The sequence below is a fragment of the Cydia splendana genome, chromosome 23 (assembly GCF_910591565.1).
Source record: "Cydia splendana chromosome 23, ilCydSple1.2, whole genome shotgun sequence".
NCBI lineage: Eukaryota > Metazoa > Arthropoda > Insecta > Lepidoptera > Tortricidae > Cydia > Cydia splendana.
In genome coordinates, this window is record NC_085982.1 from 6,706,753 (window position 1) to 6,726,423 (window position 19,671).

A 19,671-nucleotide genomic window follows, 5' to 3' on the forward strand; every position below is an offset into this window, starting at 1 on the left:
AATAAAAATCTTTAATGTGATATGTATAGCTAACATGTACATTTTTTTACTCAGTTAAGGTTTAAAGAACATTAATCATTATTGATCAATTACGATTAACACTTCCTTGTAAACGGAGTCGACTATACTTTACTTACGTTGGCATAGGTATTTACTTAGTCAATGAGATGTTTGCCATTTAAAGAATAAACTGTTTATAAAGTAATTTTAAGACTTAACTCACGTGTTTTAGTCTATAGAGAAAAAATAAATTTTCAAGTCGCGACATGTTACTAAACCACAAATGCAAATTGTGGTCGATTATAGATAGTTATTTATGTACCTATTTTGATTAAAAAAAAACTTAGATACAATAAAAGTACCTACATAGATATCCCTACAGTAAATTAGAGAAAATAAAAATACGAATATTGTAAATCATCTACTTTAATTTTCTAGATTTGTATAGATACAAAAGCTTGTTGAAACAGAGTACCCTTAATAACAGTAAAATAAAAGAAAAATATGACCTAACTTCCTTTAACAAAAAATATAATTTTCATTTCGTAATAATTCTTCTTAGTCTAATCTAATACATACATGGAGCAATAATCTCAACGCAGTGCCCGGTAGTTATTTTGTGTCGTTTTACACGAAAAAGGTACTAAGTGTATCACACGAAAATGTCCAATTATGAAAAAAGAAAAAGTAATAAGTTTTGATAATTAATTACGAACGAAGAAAAAATACTCGATTACGAAAGCAGAAAGTGAATTCTTGTTTGATAATTAATTATGAAACAGGAAAAATAAATCTTCTTCGGCAGCCAGTTACGAAAACCATAGTTATGAAAACGGACCAAAGGCCGTAAACGTGTTCTATTAGGTATTGATGAAATACTTTTCAATTTGGTCTAATGATAATTATACTATCGATAAGTTTTATTTAAGGTAATATTCGAATGAAATATCCCAAAAAATAAAACGTGCTTTCACGTAGGTATACCTATTAGCAAAGAGAATAGATAGTATAGAGGGGTCCTGTCATAGTAAATTTTGTAGTCACGGTAAATTTACTGCCATCTATCGACACACGACTAAAACTCAAAATTAAAACTTATAAAATTATAAAAAAAATGTATATACTTATATGGATAAATGATTTTATTATTTTTATATCATTTTGTCCCATGTTCATTCACTGATATCTATGTGTTAAAATTGTTAAATATGAAATGGTGTCAACGCCATCTAGCCGAGGATAGGCTAAAGGTGTGTGCGCCATCTATCCGAGAATGACTTTTTCTTGATTTCCGAGGCACGTTTTTGCCTTAGAATGTATTCATCTTATACGAAGTTACATATGTCTTTGCTATTAGCAAACATCAAAATGTCAAACAGCAATCATTATGTACGGTCAGCCAAGAAAGTGGATTACCACTTTTCGACTCTATCAATCAGATGATAGAGTCGAAACTAATTTATCAGTAAATTAAACTAAAGAGACGGCTGCTCGTATTTGGGGTTTACTTTTGATATACGAACGAAAAAATAAAGAATAAAATAACGTCATATAAATTTATTTGCACTAAATTATCACTACATCACAAGCCACTTACAAACTATGAGGTAATTTTTTTTATGCATTTTTTTCAATTTGCTATAAAAATAATAAATAAATGAGTATTCCGCTAGTCGTTAGTAAAGTTCGTAACAAAAATTGCAAACAAAAAAACTAAAGCGATTCCAATTTTAAAATCCCGTTAACAATTAAATTTTCAATTTCGGAAACGGTACTGATGTAACTTGCAATAGGTATTTTTGCCGTCTAACATATTATCAGGCCTCGCTGAATCTCGTCCTTCTAAACTCGTTTGAAATTGGAACGGACTTTTAAAACTGAACTTTGAGCAACCATGGTAACGCATTCCGATCGGGAGCCAAGGTGACTATACTATCCGCAAACCAAACTGATGACGTGACGACCTGGGTCGTAAAACTTCTCTTTCACGCTTGGTAAGAGTGAGAGAGATAGTGATATGACCTCGGTCCTGTTCGGTTTGCGGTATAGTAAAATGGTCTTTATGTGGTTGTTAATAAGGTCCATCGCCGGAGCGACCGATGTTGTTGGCGTTGTCATCGTAGCCTCCTGCTGCTGGCTCCACGGAGATATGTGGCTTGAAACCACGCTCGTCGGCCTCGTACTCTACCACCTGACGAATTACAACGTTGTTTAAGCTTGAAATTATCAGATAATAGGCCTAAGCAGGAAAAGCACGCACGAGATGGTCTGTTGTGAAGAGGGTGGTTGGCGGCAACATGCAGTGCGTGACCCATATGGCCTATGATCGCTCTGTGGAGACGGAGCATACATGGTCGCGATCCTCAGCAATGAGGGACCGAGGAAGAAAAAGAAAGAAGTAGATCCGAATATTACAGTAGCTAATATTTTACTTTTTAGGCGTTTCAAGTAACTTTTCTGTAGAAAAGCTGAGACGAGAGGGGTAAAGAAATAGGTTATCATTGCATTTTCCTCGCTAGTAATGCTATTCATTATGTAATGAAATGATATTCATTTCTAAGAAGGTAAGCGATCTTGACATGTCTTTTAATTGAAAAACGCTTTTTAAAAATCAGTACCTATTACTTATGAAAGCAGAAGAATATAAATGATCGTATTCATAATTGTTACATATTTGCCATGACTTATTTTTAAAACGTGTTTTTCAATTAAAAGACATGTCAAGATTGTTTACCTGTTTTCTAACGCTAAAAAAACGAACTATAGTAAATATAGTAATGCTAACAGTATCGAGAAAAACAACTCTGAAATCTGGAATCTGAAATGATGTTTATCACTGTACGTCACATTTGGCCGATCGTATTAATTTGTGGTATCCTTCCCACGTCCTACAGGTTTGGTATCATCAAGGAAAACGACTAAGTACCTTCAGCGCTGTTCTCCTGGTCTCCAGGAGTCCTAAGTCACTGCCAGACTAAAATTAGTTTTTTTTTACCTGCTTGGTGCCATCAGGTAAGACGACGAAGTAGCTGCCTTCAGCGCGGTTCTCCTGCCTGGTCTCCGAATGCCCGAAGTCGCTGCCAGATTCAAAGTCCTTTACTTTGTACTATAGTTTCTTACCTGCTTGGTGCCATCAGGTAAGACGACGAAGTAGCTGCCTTCAGCGCGGTTCTCCTGCCTGGTTTCCGAATGCCCGAAGTCGCTGCCAGATTCAAAGTCCTTCACTTTGTACTATAGTTTCTTACCTGCTTGGTGCCATCAGGTAAGACGACGAAGTAGCTGCCTTGAGCGTGGTTGTCCTGCCTGGTTTCCGAATGCCCGAAGTCGCTGCCAGATTCTAAATCGTTCACTTTGTAAGCAAAGTCGTAGTTCGCTGGCTCCTGGAATAACATAGTGAGTGCTTAAAACATACAAATCTTAAACACACCGAAGTCACATGAGGAGTATTTTTAACTCTTTGTCATACTTTTTCATATAATTTTACTCCTCAATAAAGTTATAAGTAGGCTTGTATATTGCTATTGTATTTTGTATTTTTATTTCGAGGTGTGTAGTGTGTAAGTTATGTATTGAATTTTTATAAATTGTTCATTAGCATTGGTGTTCCCTTAATTATGAAGAATGAATATCTAATGACAACAGTTTTTGTTACGACATTTTATACAGATTTTAAGTAACAACTTTTGGAACCGTTTACTACACCGCTTTGAATGTTTAAGGTGGTCCTGGTGCTCGATCGACGCGGTCCCAGTAGGACATGTTATCTTGAAACTTAAGTCATTGTCAATAGAGGTGACAGCAGGGTGTCATCTATTGGTAATTAGCATGCCGAGCACTACGCACTAGTACCACCACCTTATACCTTTTTCTTCAATATTATCTTCATGTTATTATTATTAACTCAACCCACAACAGAAGTTCCTATTCGAATTTTGGTTATTTATATTCACGATTTTTGTATTAAATTAGTTACCAAAAGAGTGTACGAACCTGGTTCAGTTCATCAAGAGCGCCCCTGGCGTACCCGTAGCCCTGGCTGGAGAGAGAGTCGTACTGTTCTGGAACGCCGTATTGTTCGGACGGCATGGCGTCGAAGGCGGAGGGGGCGCCGTATTTGGAGGAGGGGGATGACCTGAAACGAGATGATGTGCTATTAAAGCATAGAATGAATAGTTATTTAGATATGAGATCAATGGGAAGAACACATATTAACTCACATTTATAGACGGGTCTAACGCGAATTTTATTCAATTACCTTTATTTACCGACGTTTCGACACAGGTTTCACTGGTCGTGGTCGCGGCTGAATGGGAGTTAATATGTGTTCAAAACGCGAAAGTTTTAAATATTACAATGGGAAGAAGCCTTACTCTTTCTTAGTGCGAATATAAATGTCAAGAAATTACTTTAACTCAGGGAAAAAAGAAGATTGATAGGCTGTAAGATGATAAATCTTAATATGTACGATTGAATAGCTAAAGATGAACGAAAATAATATTAAATTACATAATATCGATCGAGATTAGAACCATCGAAATTGAAATCATCGACTCAACTATAGGTAGGTCAACTAGGTTAAGAATTAACTGAAAACTCGCTAATGCATAAGATCCACCGATGGTGAGTTAAGTGTGTAGCAGTTAGTACGACTGAAGAAGTGTTATTGGATTTTTTAAAATCTAACATATAGGTTATACGAACCTGGCAGAAGCGAAAGACGAAGCAAAAGCACTAGTCTTCGATCCCGCAGATCTGCTGTTCGGTGCTCCATACGTATCCGACAGACTCCTTGCAGCGGGGGCTCCATAGGTATCCGAGAGACTCCTGGCAGCGGGCGCTCCATAGGTATCCGAGAGACTCCTTGCAGCGGGCGCTCCATAGGTATCCGACAAACGGGCGCTTGCGAACGAAGAACCAGCCTTATGCCCTTGGGAATAGGAGTCAGAAGACCTTCCACTCGGAGCACCGTATGTAGACGAAGGGGTAGAGAAACCAGAACGGCCTTTAGCGGATTTGAAAGAGTTTCGGCCAGAGAAACCTTGAGATCGGGTGGAAGGAGCGCCATATTCTTGAGATAGAGAGTTTGAACGGAAAGAGTTATGAGCAGGAGCGCCATATTTCTGAGACGGAGAGCCAAAACTTCTAGCAGACGGAGCACCATATGCCTCAGAAGGAGCAGATCGGAAATCTTGAAGACCAGAAGACAGGGGTGCTCCGTAAGAATCCGAAGGGGTATTTCTAAAGCCAGGTGCGCCATAAGAGTCTGAAGGTACGTTTCTTAGTCCAGGAGCTCCGTATTCCTGAGAAAGTCCACGGGAGAAGTCTTGGGAAGGAGCGCCGTAGGTAGAGGATAAGCCGCGAGCGCTTGGGGCTCCGTATTCTTCAGAAGGGCTTCGGGCACTGGGAACTCCATATTCTTGAGACAATCCTCTAGCGCTGGGGGCACCGTACTCTTGGGAGAGTCCTCTGGTGCTTGGTGCTCCGTATTCTTGTGAAAGTCCTCTGGCACTAGGGGCACCATATTCTTGCGATAGTCCCCTGGCGCTTGGAGCTCCGTACTCTTGAGAGAGTCCCCTAGCACTTGGCGCTCCATATTCCTGTGAGAGACCTCGAGCACTAGGTGCCCCGTATTCTTGAGATAGATCTCTGGCGCTTGGCGCGCCGTACTCTTGGCTGAGACCTCTAGCGCTTGGTGCCCCGTATTCTTGGGATAGGGACCGACTAGAGGCTCCAGGGGGTCCGTATTCGGTGGAGAGAGAACGGCCGAGGTTGGAACCGTGGGAGTGGCCGTGGTCATGGCCTGATCGAGCCGCGGCGTAACCGTCGCTGGAATTAATTGCAAAGTAAGTTAGTTTATTTTTTTACGTATTTTGCATACCATTATATTGCTATCTGAACTAGACTCCGCCTGAGCTGTAGGCATTGACTTGGTGTGTGACTCTACATAATTATGTACAATGGCATACTTATACTTTTAATTGATTGTTTTTTACCCGACTGCGTCAGAAGGAGGGGTAATGTTTGAATTAGTAACCATAGTTAAGTATTTTTCCAACAATACGAAAGCAAGCGATGATAATTCATGCTCAATACAAAAAATACTCATATGACTATAATGTACAACAGTAATACACTTGGAGACTGACCATTTGGAGACGTTATCTCTTTACAATAAGTCTTATAATTGGCCATTTAATTATATCAACCATTGTACCATCTAGACCGCTGATTCAGACGATGCGAGAACTCGCATGCGAGTTTTATTACATTGTGACATTTGATCGGTCGGTTGAATTGGACGTAACCAACAATCCGCAATGTAACTAAAATCGCATGCGAGTTCGCGCGTTTCTAAATCACCCCAGTTTTGTCCCTATTCACCCCGATTAGCGGTAATTATTTTAATCAACTTACCCGAGAGGAGGTTCGGCGGCCGCCAGCGACAATAAACAAATTAAAGGAACGAACGCCTGAAAAATACAAAAATGTACAATTAAATACAAATGGCTGCTGACAAGTTGTAGGATATTAAACACGGAAAAAAGTATTGGAGTAAATTGGGTTGCATGGTGGCAACCATTGGTGGGCAGTCGAAAGTGACGTTAACTATAGGTAGGTAATAGGTACCTTATCGTGGTGTACTAGCAGAATTTAAGTAGGTAATTGTACTTTTTCTATAGTAACTGTTTTAGAAGTAGATATTTTTCAGCAGCTACTTAGGTACCCTCAAAGTAAAATATCTATTGTTGTTGTTAAATTTAGTTAAAGTTACTTAAAGTGAATTTACAATTAGTATTATGAATTACCTTCATGTTTTTGCTCTGAGATCAATATGTTTAATCTGAAACAAACACAAAAATAGATGTTATTAAAACATAGCCACGACCGAATACAGAATCTCCTTCTGGGTAAAGAAGTCAGTTAAAAACTATAGCAATGTGCAAGTTGCAAATCATTATCAAAATTTCCGAAAAATTCTGGAAAACCATGAGAAAATTCCACTTAGAACGTTCTCGATCTAATTAGGGATTATTACTCAATGTTCTTAACTGTTGACGACTGTTACATTTAGTTAAATATCTGGGAGACCGAGCTTTGCTCGAAAAACATTTGAAAACTCGAAAATGCGCGTTTTCCCAGAGATAAGACCGAGGTAGCTAGATCGATTTATCGCCCCCGAAAACGATATAGCAAATTTCATCGAAATCGTTAGAGCCGTTTCCGAGATCCCCGAAATATATAAATAAATATACAAGAGTTGCTCGTTTAAAGGCAATAAGGTTTGGCAATAAACATGCAGGAAAAAATACCGAGAATATTTCATGGGAACTTTGCAATTTTAGAAAATTTTCTTTGGCACATCTCTACCTAAGTATTCGTCATTTCAATGAACTGTTCTTGTAGCATATGGTTGGTATTAATTTCACAATGATTTTAATAGGTACGAGTTTTCGGTAACATCTCTTACACAATGAAAGTTTAATTTATTGTTCATCAAAACAGAAAATGACAACATAAAAAATCTAATATAATATACATATAACAGGCGGTCACATTGCTAGGAGGCGATATCTTCAAGTCAACCAGGGATGTGACCGTTGTTCGAAAGAATATGAAAAAAAAGTACCTAGCTTAAGAAAATTCGAGAAAATTTGAATAAGTAAGTTAAAAGTAGTAACACATGTACCTAAATATAATTAAGAGGATGAACTGAAAAACGATGTTATTTTTGCAAATTATCTACTTAATGAAATTTGACTTCGATACCGGTAAACTCCTTTAATAGGATGAAAAGTAAGGTCTTAGGTTATTTCTTTTTCACGATTTCCCAGATTCTCCTAACTTGCACCTTTGAGTTCGCTCTTAGACCATTTGTTGAACCTACCTATAAGTTTAGGAGATACAACACGATGTAAGACAAACTGTCGAATGTGTCAATCCAAACTAACACTGCCTATTTATACAACGAACTTAACAATGACCACAACTACGAAGCGTTTGCGTCTTCAAAACCTAAATCCACTCAACTCTGACCTCTATTACTCCGTTTTAAGATCGTATTTTGTTTTGACCAATGACATGTAGAAAATCAACAATGAAAAATCGGCCAGTACGCGATGCAATTTTGAAACTGAAAGTTAATGAATTTTGAACTTTACCTAATCTTATTACGGTCATAGTAAGAGTTATGAAAGCGCAAATAGAATGGTTCAACTTTGAGTACTTGGCAAACTTTTAAATGCGCTTTTTATACTGATGTTACTTCGACTTTGAGCTTTATCGCTTTGTGTTAAATTAGTATAGTGAAGTTTTCAGCTGAATACTTGAGGCTTCATTGTAGATGAACCTTCGTGGTAACATAGTAATGACATGGTCCATCAAGATTGTATATTGATCTCGGCAAATCATCAACCTTTTGGTGATATTTGGTGATATGTTTAGACATTGGGCACGAACCAAGTCATAATAAAGTGATAGTTTAATTATAACAATCTTGATGTAAAATTGCATGGGTTTTGGCTTAGTGTGATAAGTTCTTATGCTTTTTAGTGTTCCGTACCCAAAGGGTAAAAACGGGACCCTATTACTAAGACTCCGCTGTCCGTCCGTCCGTCTGTCTGTCTGCCACCAGGCTGTGTCTCATGAACCGTGATAGCTAGACAGTTGAAATTTTCACAGATGATGTATTTCTGTTGCCGCTATAACAGCAAATACTAAAATTAGAATTAAATAAATATTTAATTGGGGCTCCCATACAACAAACGTGATTTTTTTGCCGTTTTTTGCATAATGGTACGGCACCCTTCGTGCGCAAGTCCGTCTCGCACTTGGCCGGTTTTTAAAAACTTGTAACCTACATATAATCTCTGTCTATGTCACTTTATATCCACCATATAAATATATAGGTATATAAATACCTATTTATACACCGTGTTTTTATTGAATTCCGTTAACTTCGGGGTAGGTATGGTTAAGTACGTTTAAAAGAACTAACTGGTATAGTTCATTTTCACAAAAAAAAAATTTTTTTGCTTTAAAAAAAATTAAGTTTTAAAAGTAATTAAATGTAGCATACTTATAGCGTTGTTGTAACACGGGCAAACAATTGAAATCTGTGACATATCAATGTAATTTCGAACATCGATCGACCGAGATTGTAGGTACCTACTTAAGTTTAGTAGCAAATGTATGAACTCATTCTAAACACTAATCAATAAGTAAACCGGCCCTAAGGCAAGTGTACACGCTTGTAGAGGCCTTATAGGAAAAAAAAAATATTGATTATCTCCGAAATGGAGTTAATTAGAATATCGGTGTCTTTGAGAAAGTTACTTGATTTAAGCTCAGGAATGCACCCTTGAAATTAACGGAAATAAAAAAAAAACACGGTGTATATGTGTGAAAAAGCCGGGACAACGCTAGAATTAAATATGATGATGTGTAACCCCTGTTTTCGTGCGACGAAACATATTGGACTGCCCTTTTGATTACATCAACTCATATGGACTTAGAAGATATACCAATTTTAGATAACGCGTCCATTCGAGCCTCTACCTCATACATATCTATTGAAACATACCGAATTGCAAAACTCGGTAGACCCAATTTGGTTCTCGCACGATCGCCATAACCTACGGAATGTCAATTGTGGAGTATGGTCACAGAATTAATAATAGTACTAGATACCGAACAGAAAGGACACTTACTACAAAACCGAAGTTTGACAGCGATTCAGGGTCGAATCATGTCCCTTTCTAATATTATATATAGCCCTATCCCTTTCGGTTATTTAGGGTTGTCAAAACTCAGGTCATTTATCTTATCTGTCGTTGTGCACGAAAAGAAGTCCCTTTTTGTGTTAACCCTAATAATTGCTCGGAGCAATGCTGACCCGCATGGAGCCGAGAATGCCCGAAAAGAGGAGAGATATACCCACTGGTATGGGTTATCTGTTATCTGCTACACAGACTACTTACCAGTTACATAATTCAATGCCAGCGCGGTCTACGCGCTACGAGCGTAGCCGGTAACACGGTTTTTCCCATTTGTAGTGAAAAGGGCCTACGAACAGCAAACTTGCCAGCCTGTCAGGCCAATTCGAACTGATATCAGATGTATGCAGGTTTCCTCACGATGTTTTCCTTCACCGAAAAGCTAGTGGTAAATATCAAATGATATTTCGTACATAAGTTCTGAAAAACTCATTGATACGAGCCAGGATTTGAACCCGCGACCTTCGGATTGAAAGTAGGACGTCATATCCACTCGGCCACCGCCGCTTCAAAAGTGCATAGGCAGACATTAAAAATAATAAAAACTATGACAAAAAATAAATTAATTAAAAATTAAAAAACACGACTGCGAAAAAGCGAACTGAAAAGACAAAAATAATTTTTAGTTGTGTTAGTTACTCAACTTAATGAATGTAAAAAATTATTAGAATATGAGTGTTTAGTGAAGGTTATAAACAACAAACGCAAAAGTTTTATGCTCATTTAGGATCGTGACTGTACCTGTGTATTTTATTTCAATTGCAGTCGGGGACCTTTTAAATGGGAAAATGTCAATACATCAAGGTCCCCGACTGCAATTGAAATAAAATACACAGGTACAGTCACGATCCTAAATGAGCATAAAACTTTTGCGTTTGTTGTTTATAACCTTCACTAAACACTCATATTCTAATAATTTTTTACATTCATTAAGTTGAGTAACTAACACAACTAAAAATTATTTTTGTCTTTTCAGTTCGCTTTTTCGCAGTCGTGTTTTTTAATTTTTAATTAATTTATTTTATTTTATACTTTTTAGAATTTTTACATTCATTAAGTTGAGTAACTAACACAACTAAAAAATATTTTATCTTTTCAGTTAGCTTTTTCGCAGTCGTGTTTTTTAATTTTTTATTTATTTAATTAATTTTGGGGTCATGATTTCGTTAATGATCATTTGAAGTCACTTTATATTACTTTTGCGAGGGCGTCCTCAGTACAGAAAGGCACGCAGAGCGCCGCATATATCGGGCTACGCCCGACTACTTTGGAACGCGTACAGTGCTCCACGAACGTCGGGCTACGCCCGACGCTTTGAGCAAGAGGGCACTGAAGGCGTCTTGGTAAGGGTACAGCGTGTCACGTATGTGGGCCTACGCCCGACACTTAGTATGAGAGAGTCAAAGGCGCCTGGCGTTGGACCGAGTGCAGCGCGCCACGTACGTCGGGCTACATCCGACTCTTTTACCATTAGGGCGCCGAAGGCGCCCGGCTTTAGAATGCGTACAACGCGCCTCGTACACGCCCGACGCTTTGAGTATGAGGGCGCCGAAGGCGCCCGGCTTTGGTAAGCGTACAGCGTGTCACGTACGTCGGGCTACGCCCGACACTTTTAGTATGAGAATGTTGAGGGGACTGGCTTTGGACCGCGTGCAGCGCGCCACGTACGTCGGGCTACGCCCGACGCTTTGAGTATGAGGCCGGCTTTGGTAATCATACAGCGTGTCACGCTACGCCCGATACTTTTAATATGAGAGAGTCGAAGGCGCCTGGCTTTGGACCGCTTGCAGCGCGCTACGTACATCGGACTACGCCAGAACCTTTAAGTGTGAGGGCGCCGAAGGCGCCCGGCTTTGGTATGCGTACAGCGTGTCACGTACGTCGGACTACGCCCGACGCTTTGAGCAAGAGGGCACTGAAGGCGTCTTGGTAAGGGTACAGCGTGTCACGTATGTGGGCCTACGCCCGACACTTAGTATGAGAGAGTCGAAGGCGCCTGGCTTTGGACCGAGTGCAGCGCGCCACGTACGTCGGGCTACATCCGACTCTTTTACCATTAGGGCGCCGAAGGCGCCCGGCTTTAGAACGCGTATAACGCGCCTCGTACACGCCCGACGCTTTGAGTAAGAGGGCGCCTTCGGCGCCCGACACTTTTAGTATGAGAAAGTAGAAGTCGCCTGGCTTTGGACCGCGCGCAGCGCGCCACGTACGTCGGGCTACGCCCGACTCTTTTAGTATGAGGGCGCCGAAGGCGCCCGGCTTTGGAACGCGTACAGCGCGCCACGTACGTCGGGCTACGCCCGACGCTTTGAGTATGAGGCCGGCTTTGGTAATCATACAGCGTGTCACGCTACACCCAATACTTTTAATATGAGAGATTTGAAGGTGCCTGGCTTTGGACTGCGTGCAGCGCGCCACGTACATCGGGCTACGCCAAAACCTTTAAGTGTGAGGGCGCCGAAGGTGCCCGGCTTTGGTATGCGTACCGCGTTACACGTACGTCGGACTACGCCCGACACTTTTAGTATGAGAAAGTAGAAGTCGCCTGGCCTTGGACCGCGCGCAGTGCGCCACGTATGTACGTCGGGCTACGCCCGACTCTTTTAGTATGAGGGCGCCGAAGGCGCCCGGCTTTGGAACGCGTACAACGCGCCACGTATGTCGGGCTACGGCCGATGCTTTGAGTATGAGGGCGCCAAAGGCGCCCGGCAGTGGTAAGCGTATAGCGTGTCACGTACGTCGGGCTACGCCTGACCCTTTTAGTGTGGGGGCGTCTTTGGCGCCTGGCTTTGGACCGAGTGCATATACTTGGACAAGTTGCAGGAAGCGCACATCTATCTTACGCTCTGAGCCGTAGGCCCTAGGAGGAGCTCACCCTTCGGCCTTAAAAAAAATGTCATCATCATCATAAATGTTAAAATTAAATCAAACCATACGGTTATAATGATACTTTCACGATTTGTTCTGCCAAAGTCGGTGCAGAGTTAGCTTAGACGGACTCTGTATCGTATCGATTAATAAATAGAAGTTATATTTTAAACTTTTCGATTCCATAAGCGCAATTACGAACATGTTTTAAAAACTATGAGTAGTATGTACCTACCTAATATAATATAATTATATTTTCTTATATCAGCGATCAAACCCTTTCCTTTTATTTTAATAAGTATCCCATTCAATAATAATATTTGGTTTTATGAGATTAGCTTCTCTTAACATATTTTGTCAATTCTTACTTTCTCAAAATGAGACTTAAACCCACATGTTGCATATATATTATCAATCGGCTTTCAAAGCCCTTCATTTTGATACCCTACTCGATAGGTTTGCACGATATTTTTTTCTAAAGGTTGCGTAATATGGCGTATTAAGTCCGCCATATTGTTTTTATAATGACGTCACATAGCCTATGTTACCCGGGATGACGTAAGGATTCTAATGATGTATTATACGTCTAAATCGGTTAAGGCATTCAGAAGTTAAGGTGGAATAAAGAAACTCACATACATACAAACATGAACGCTGAAAACAAAAAAAAAAACAATACACTCTTTTTGTTTGGGCAGTCGTGTAAAAACAAACGTAATAGCGCAGCGCTTTCTCTGCCACTCCTACCGAAAATTCCATAAGATCATCTCTCTAGAATTCTAGATAGGTCATATCCCCCCTCCCCCTGTCACCTGTATAGTATTGTTGCTCTGAGATACAACTGCAAGTTTAAAAACCGGGCAAGTGCGAGTAGGACTCGCGCACGAAGGGTTCCGTACCATAATGCAAAAAACGGCAAAAAAAAACGGTCACCCATCCAAGTACTGACCCCGCCCGACGTTGCTTAACTTCGGTCAAAAATCACGTTTGTTGTATGGGAGCCCCACTTAAATCTTTATTTTATTCTGTTTTTAGTATTTGTTGTTATAGCGGCAACAGAAATACATCATCTGTGAAAATTTCAACTGTCTAGCTATCACGGTTCGTGAGATACAGCCTGGTGACAGACGGACGGACGGACAGCGGAGTCTTAGTAATAGGGTCCCGTTTTACCCTTTGGGTACGGAACCCTAATTAAAAAAGCTTCATAATGCGATAGTCTGTGTCAGGGATGTTGCGAATATTCGCATCCGCATCCGCATCTGCGGAACTTCCGCATTATTTTCAACATCCGATGCATCTGCAATATCTGCATCCGCATAAAATCGATGCGGAGCTTATGCGGATGCGGATGTCAAACAAGTCGGTACAGGAACGTCTTATCGGCGGCGTAAGTGCTAGGTCATTTCGTCATTACCTAAGGTATAACGAAATCGTCAAGATCCAGAAAAGTCGGCCAAGTTACTGTTTATTAAATATATATAACGCACCTATATTCTTGCTCAAATACTAAACCATACGTTTTGTAGCATGGAGTGACTCAAACAGCTGATGCCACCCACCGCGAATCGATTTAATAAATTAATTGTTCATTTCCGAATGTAATATGATACCATGTAATCCGATATTGCAAACATAAAAATAAAACTAAGTACATTTTCTTCAACCTTGTACTTTAGACCTAGTGTAGAGAACAAAGGAAATGCTTTCCTATATAAACCGCACATTTTATTATAAAATACAATTGATGTCCAACCGTTGCGTGTATCACTCATAAACCACCTTCTCCTAGCCGAAGGCTTACACTTCATGGCGACCCTGCCAGTCGGGCTGCTCGAGGCAGCCCCAGTTTAGACGCCGCCCAGTAGCGCAGTTTAAATAAAAATTACATAAAATGTAATATTTGACGTTTTATAAGTACCTACCTTAATGTTGACATCCGTATCCACGTCCGCGGATGTCAAAAAATCTGCATCCGCAACATCCCTGGTCTGTGTGAACGGGAGTCGAGTCGTCCCGTCATGGCACTCGTCGTGTTACACGCATCCATTTCTTACAAATTTTTCAAAAGCGCAGTGGAGCGAAAACTCGTGACGAACACACAAATAAATACCCTGACCGAGATTCGAACCCGGGACCACCTGCTTCATAGGCAGGGTCACTGCCAACTAGGCTAGGAGGCCGTAAATCTCATTAAACTTTGGGAAGAATATAAATTATTTTATTGAATATTTTGATTTGTGTTTTTAAGTAGTCACTAGTCACACTACCTACATTTAAATTATAAACTGACATAGATGTTGTATAATAAAGAACTTGGCACATGGCGATGGCGGTACGGTGGTACCCGTCCCAATCCCGGTCCCGGAATTAATTGCATCTATGGTTATATTTAGAATTAGCAACGGGCTAATTTCAGAATAGGTAATAATTCAGCCCATATACGTCCCACTGCTGGGCACAGGCCTCCTCTCATGTGCGAGAGGGCTTTGAATTTATTCGCAGATGTATGCAGGTTTCCTCACGATGTTTCAGAACTTCATTATAATATTCATAATTCATAATATATATATATTGATCCGTTTCGCACAATCATTAACTTTTATAAAGGTTTTATACCAATTTTATCCTCATAATTATTATAGTTTTCGATGATCCAGTATCCTTGGACCTCTAGACTTACATATTATGTCTTCGATTGAATGCCTTCAATGTCGTTTCCGGTAATCACTTAGCCCAGTTACAGGTGTCTCCAAGGACGACCTAGCATAAACAAAACGCAATAGCTACACCACATCTTACCACGTACCTCACCTTTGTCGTACTGAAAATAAGTCTGAAAATCGTCTGAGCTGCCTGCAAAAGCTCTTGTTTAATTACCAAATTCGATTTGCATTTTGAATAACTTAGATAATTTTATTTTAAGGTCTACTTTCGCTAATTTAAACAGTTAAAGAAGTTTGGTTATTGTAAAATGTTTGATGAGTTCTTGCGGTGAGTATAGAACTTTTTACAAAGGAATAGAGTTGTTTTTCGTTTGTTACAAGTGAATGAGGATTGGTTAAATGTACAATAGTCATGCGTGAGCTTGCAATCCTGTTTGTGGACAATAGATGCACTAGATCGAGCCGGTGTTACAGGCGGTTAAGTTGATTGCTAACTAACCGACAGCCTTACCCGTACTAGATATAAACGAATGATTCCCGAGATAAAAAGTAGGTACATTCCTTCTTCTGAGAGAGAGAGAGAAAAATGTATTTTGTTCTACACTACAACATACAACCATGATTGCAAGCAGGTACCTTGATCATCCAGACATGTCTTAGACTCATTAGTGAGAGCCTGCACGCACTGCGATTTAAATTTTTGCGACATGATTTTAGAATCGCGTTGTAATACATATTTTTGGTCGCATGTGCGCGCACCGACATATAAACACATATATACGTTGCATTTCTGCGACAAAATTATCGCACGACAAAAAATCGTAGTGCGCGCTTGGAGGATTTGCCCTAAGACACAATAGGCCCGGGCCTAGGGCGGCCAGATATTAGGATATTAGGAGGGTATTAGGATATTAGGGGTCAGGTATTAGGGGCGGTAGTGTGTAGTTATGGTGGGTGCTGAGAAAAGCGCTGCTAGTGTTTACTACAGGGCCTAGGGCGGCCAAGACTGCAAATCCGCCACTGATTAGTTACCCACTTAACCATCAGTTAATCCTACACAACCGGCCTTCATTAAATAAAAGGCCGTCTTGTCTCAGTTGAAAGCCTGTCCCAAATGAGAACAATCCGTTTAATGACAGTAATAGATAACTTACGTAATCGAGGTCGATCCTACCGGTCATCCTTTCGTCCTAATGGGGTTGGCAACTGTCAAATGTTTGCATAGATGGTGCTATCATAGCTTGCCCCTTTTTCTATGAGATTTGCAGTCTTTGCCGCCCTAGGCCCCAGGCCCTGTAGCCGCCCTTTTCTCAGCACCCATCATATTGACTACTTACATTTTGAGTTACTTCTTGTTATCATCAGCGATTTTTTTATCTCAATTTGCCGCCTCTAATATCTTGCCGCCCTAGGCTCGGGCCTACTTGGCCTTAGGACAAATCCGCCACTGGAGATTTGGCTTAAAGGGCTGGCATCCAGGGCATAAAATTCCATTTAAAAAAAAAGACAAAAAAATACAAAATTCTAGGGATTGATAGGGCAAGTTATGCTGGCGCCAGCTGCTAAATACTTCGTGCCTAATAAATCTATGCTTCGACCGGCCTACCCCATTATAGATAGCAGGCAAGCTTTTCCCCGTAGGTTATTGTGCATAGACCCGTTAATAGTTATTGTGGGCGATAATATTTTAGTAAGTGGTTAAAAAAACAAATATTTCAACAAAAATTTAATAAGTAAAAATTTAAAAATCTTCACACCGGTAACCCTGTAGTTTTATCAAAAACTTTCAATGAAGCCTCAGCATAAAACCCAACTTTTATGTGTTCTGCCTCCGTTATCTCATTTTTCAATCCTCCACTTTTAAAAATCTTCGTGATCGACGGCCCATAAAAATGGTGCCCATTATGCCCACGTTTGAAATTTACAGCTAATTTTCCTCGCAATGTGGTTTTGTATACTACCTCAATTTCAAAATGGCCACGTTTGGCTGAAAGAACAGCTGTCACGGCCTGTCCCGGCGCCAATTCCGTTTCCACAGCACTAGTAGCTCCGACGGTTACCGATTCAGATTTCTCTTCGCTCCTCCCTAGAGTAGAGGTGTACGTCAGTCCTGTTGTACCGGATAATTTTGCAACCAAAACATTCAAATCATATTCAACTTCTTGTGAAATGGTAACTTCTTGATTTTTAGACCAACTCGTTGATACTGTGTGTTCAATCGTCTGACTTATACCAGTGTTAACTTTGATGGTTTTGTTTGACGAATTTTCGAAATCATGTGACAATACTATGACTGGTTTGACTGTAAAGTCACATACCCTTGCAGATTTCACTGCTATTACTCTTGTAACTTGCTCCCAATTATATGTTTTATATAGGTCATCCCACGGTGTAGGTGATTTGAAATATATATTGCTTGGTTTCTCGCCAAAATGAGTTTTAACAGCTTCTTTGAAACTTTGACTTCTCAGATTGAATCGGTCAATGTCGAGAGCATTCACTACATGAGAGTCCGAGCCATCGTATGTAATCGAAACATTGTTTATACCTGAATCAGTTCTTATATTTATAGATATTTTTGCACACACTGTTTTTAAAATGACATACAATAAAACCAGTTTTATTTCCATATTATTAGAAATATGGTTTTTTTTTCCAATTTAAACTACGAATATAAATAAAATGTAACACGTGAAGACACTGAAGTTGAGTTCCAGTTCTGTTTATGACTGAATAAATATTCGTGTAGCCGCGATCTTTGACCCAATTATCTGTTCGTGGAGAAAAAACATAACACATACATAATAGTGTCCGAGTAATCGGTTAACATACAGAAGGAAAAACAAACATTTCGACGAATTAAGGACCTCCTCGTTTTTTAAAGCCAGTTGAATATATTTAGAGGTACCTAATTGAGTTTTATGAATGTAGATGTAAGACCATCTTTTTCTTTACCTAAAAAAATAAAAATTAATACAGAGGGATTGTTCCAGTTAAATGGTACAAACTACGCTGTGTTCCCAGATGTTCATGATATAGCATACTTATATGAGATTTTTTTTTCTAATATAAGTAAGTACTAATTAATATTTAATGTAAGTTTGTTATTGATTATGTTTATGGTTTTAATAAACGACAAGTATTTGACATATATCAGTATGTTTCAAACATACACACATTGGTTTATTTATGATGACTACTTGATCTTGACCTTTCCCGACATAATATAATAAATTGATAACGTTTGTAGTAAACAATCGACTTGATTTGACTAATAAAATAAAAGTTGTTCCATCGGTGAGTGTGTCATTAATTTTTTCATGATGCGATAAAATATAATGCATCAAATGCCTATTTGAGCAACACGGAAACGTATACCTAGCCTAGCAGGCCGGTAAATCAAATCAGGGTACCCCTCGATATCCTGTTCATTACATTGGCCATGACCATCTTTGGGAAGTACATGACATCATCTTTTTTTTGCTAAGACACGGAGTACAAGCACCAGACTGACTGAGCATGTTCGGAAACGTACCCTCAACCCTGCCCCGGCCGGCCTTCATGCTCGTATCCTTCATGCCGATTTTGAATTTGAAACACAGGATTATATTTATTGATTTGTATTTGTTGATTTATAGTTCATAACAATTTGTCATTTTTCAATGTGGAACTCAAAACGTCAGAATAAATTATATGTACAACAAAAAAAAGAAGATGAACTCTGAAGAAAAAATCTTTGAAAAACAGTCAAGCAAACCAATATCATAACTAATAGTTTATAGATAGCATTTTGTAATAAGTACGTAATTAAATAATTACGCTCTTGAATAAAATGTAATCAGTTACTGCAGTTGCTTCGATTGATACTTGACGCATATTATAAAAAAAGTGGTAATGTTGTTTCAGACACCAGTGTTATTAATAATTGTTCCTTTAATGGTAGAAGCCAGACTGACAATAAACATAACAGTGGCGTCGCATAAGAAGGACATCATTGTCAAGACATCAGGTGCTGACTTGAAAGTGATAACCGACCAAGAGATTCAAATGTTTAATTTTACTGATTTGAATGTAAATAAAGGATTCCGAGTTGAACTTGGTAAAGTACCTGACAATTATTTTCTAAAAGATCCCACTTTGTATGACGACTTATTTAAACAGTTTGAATGGGACCAAGTAAGAAGAAAAGTGTATATAAAAAACATTGATGTACAAGAAACCGTGTCCAGTGATGTTGTTCTAAAAGTGCATAAATTCATTAATAACTCCACAGCACCTATGCATTTCAATATGAGCAGTTACGTCAAAGTGGAAAACGTTATATACTCATCGTGGTCTAAAACGGGAGTACCTGACGATGAAAT

General features: G+C 39.4%; 2 protein-coding genes and 1 long non-coding RNA gene across 4 annotated transcripts in view; all 3 read right to left on the reverse strand.

The window, feature by feature from the left end:
• Positions 1–1,542: 1,542 nt before the first annotated feature.
• On the reverse strand, positions 1,543–6,837 carry LOC134801821 (pro-resilin-like). Its single transcript, XM_063774450.1, has 6 exons — positions 6,807–6,837; positions 6,415–6,470; positions 4,702–5,826; positions 3,991–4,132; positions 3,246–3,380; positions 1,543–2,191 (listed from the first exon to the last, which is right to left on the reverse strand). The coding sequence occupies exons 1-6, from the start codon at positions 6,810–6,812 to the stop codon at positions 2,072–2,074; spliced, it is 1,584 nt and encodes a 527-aa protein (XP_063630520.1). The 5' UTR covers positions 6,813–6,837; the 3' UTR covers positions 1,543–2,071.
• Positions 6,838–15,309: 8,472 nt separating this feature from the next.
• LOC134801914 (uncharacterized) overlaps positions 15,310–19,671 on the reverse strand; it is a 49,450-nt gene continuing 45,088 nt past the window's right edge. For both annotated transcript variants that reach the window (XR_010145743.1, XR_010145741.1), the window contains exon 4: positions 15,310–15,404. This is a non-coding gene — a long non-coding RNA (uncharacterized LOC134801914). The remainder of the gene's footprint in view (positions 15,405–19,671) is intronic.
• LOC134801851 (spherulin-2A-like) lies at positions 17,019–17,972 on the reverse strand. The gene has a single exon (XM_063774487.1). The coding sequence runs from the start codon at positions 17,935–17,937 to the stop codon at positions 17,059–17,061; it is 879 nt and encodes a 292-aa protein (XP_063630557.1). The 5' UTR covers positions 17,938–17,972; the 3' UTR covers positions 17,019–17,058.

Excerpts from the sequence above, each read along its gene's own strand:
- LOC134801851 (XM_063774487.1), bottom strand. The coding sequence starts at position 17,937 with ATGGAAATAAAACTGGTTTTATTGTATGTCATTTTAAAAACAGTGTGT.
- LOC134801821 (XM_063774450.1), bottom strand. Across the intron at positions 5,827-6,414 it reads GCCGCCGAACCTCCTCTCGG|CGACGGTTACGCCGCGGCTC; the intron begins GTAAGTTGATTA and ends AATTAATTCCAG. Across the intron at positions 3,381-3,990 it reads CTCTTGATGAACTGAACCAG|GAGCCAGCGAACTACGACTT; the intron begins GTTCGTACACTC and ends ATGTTATTCCAG.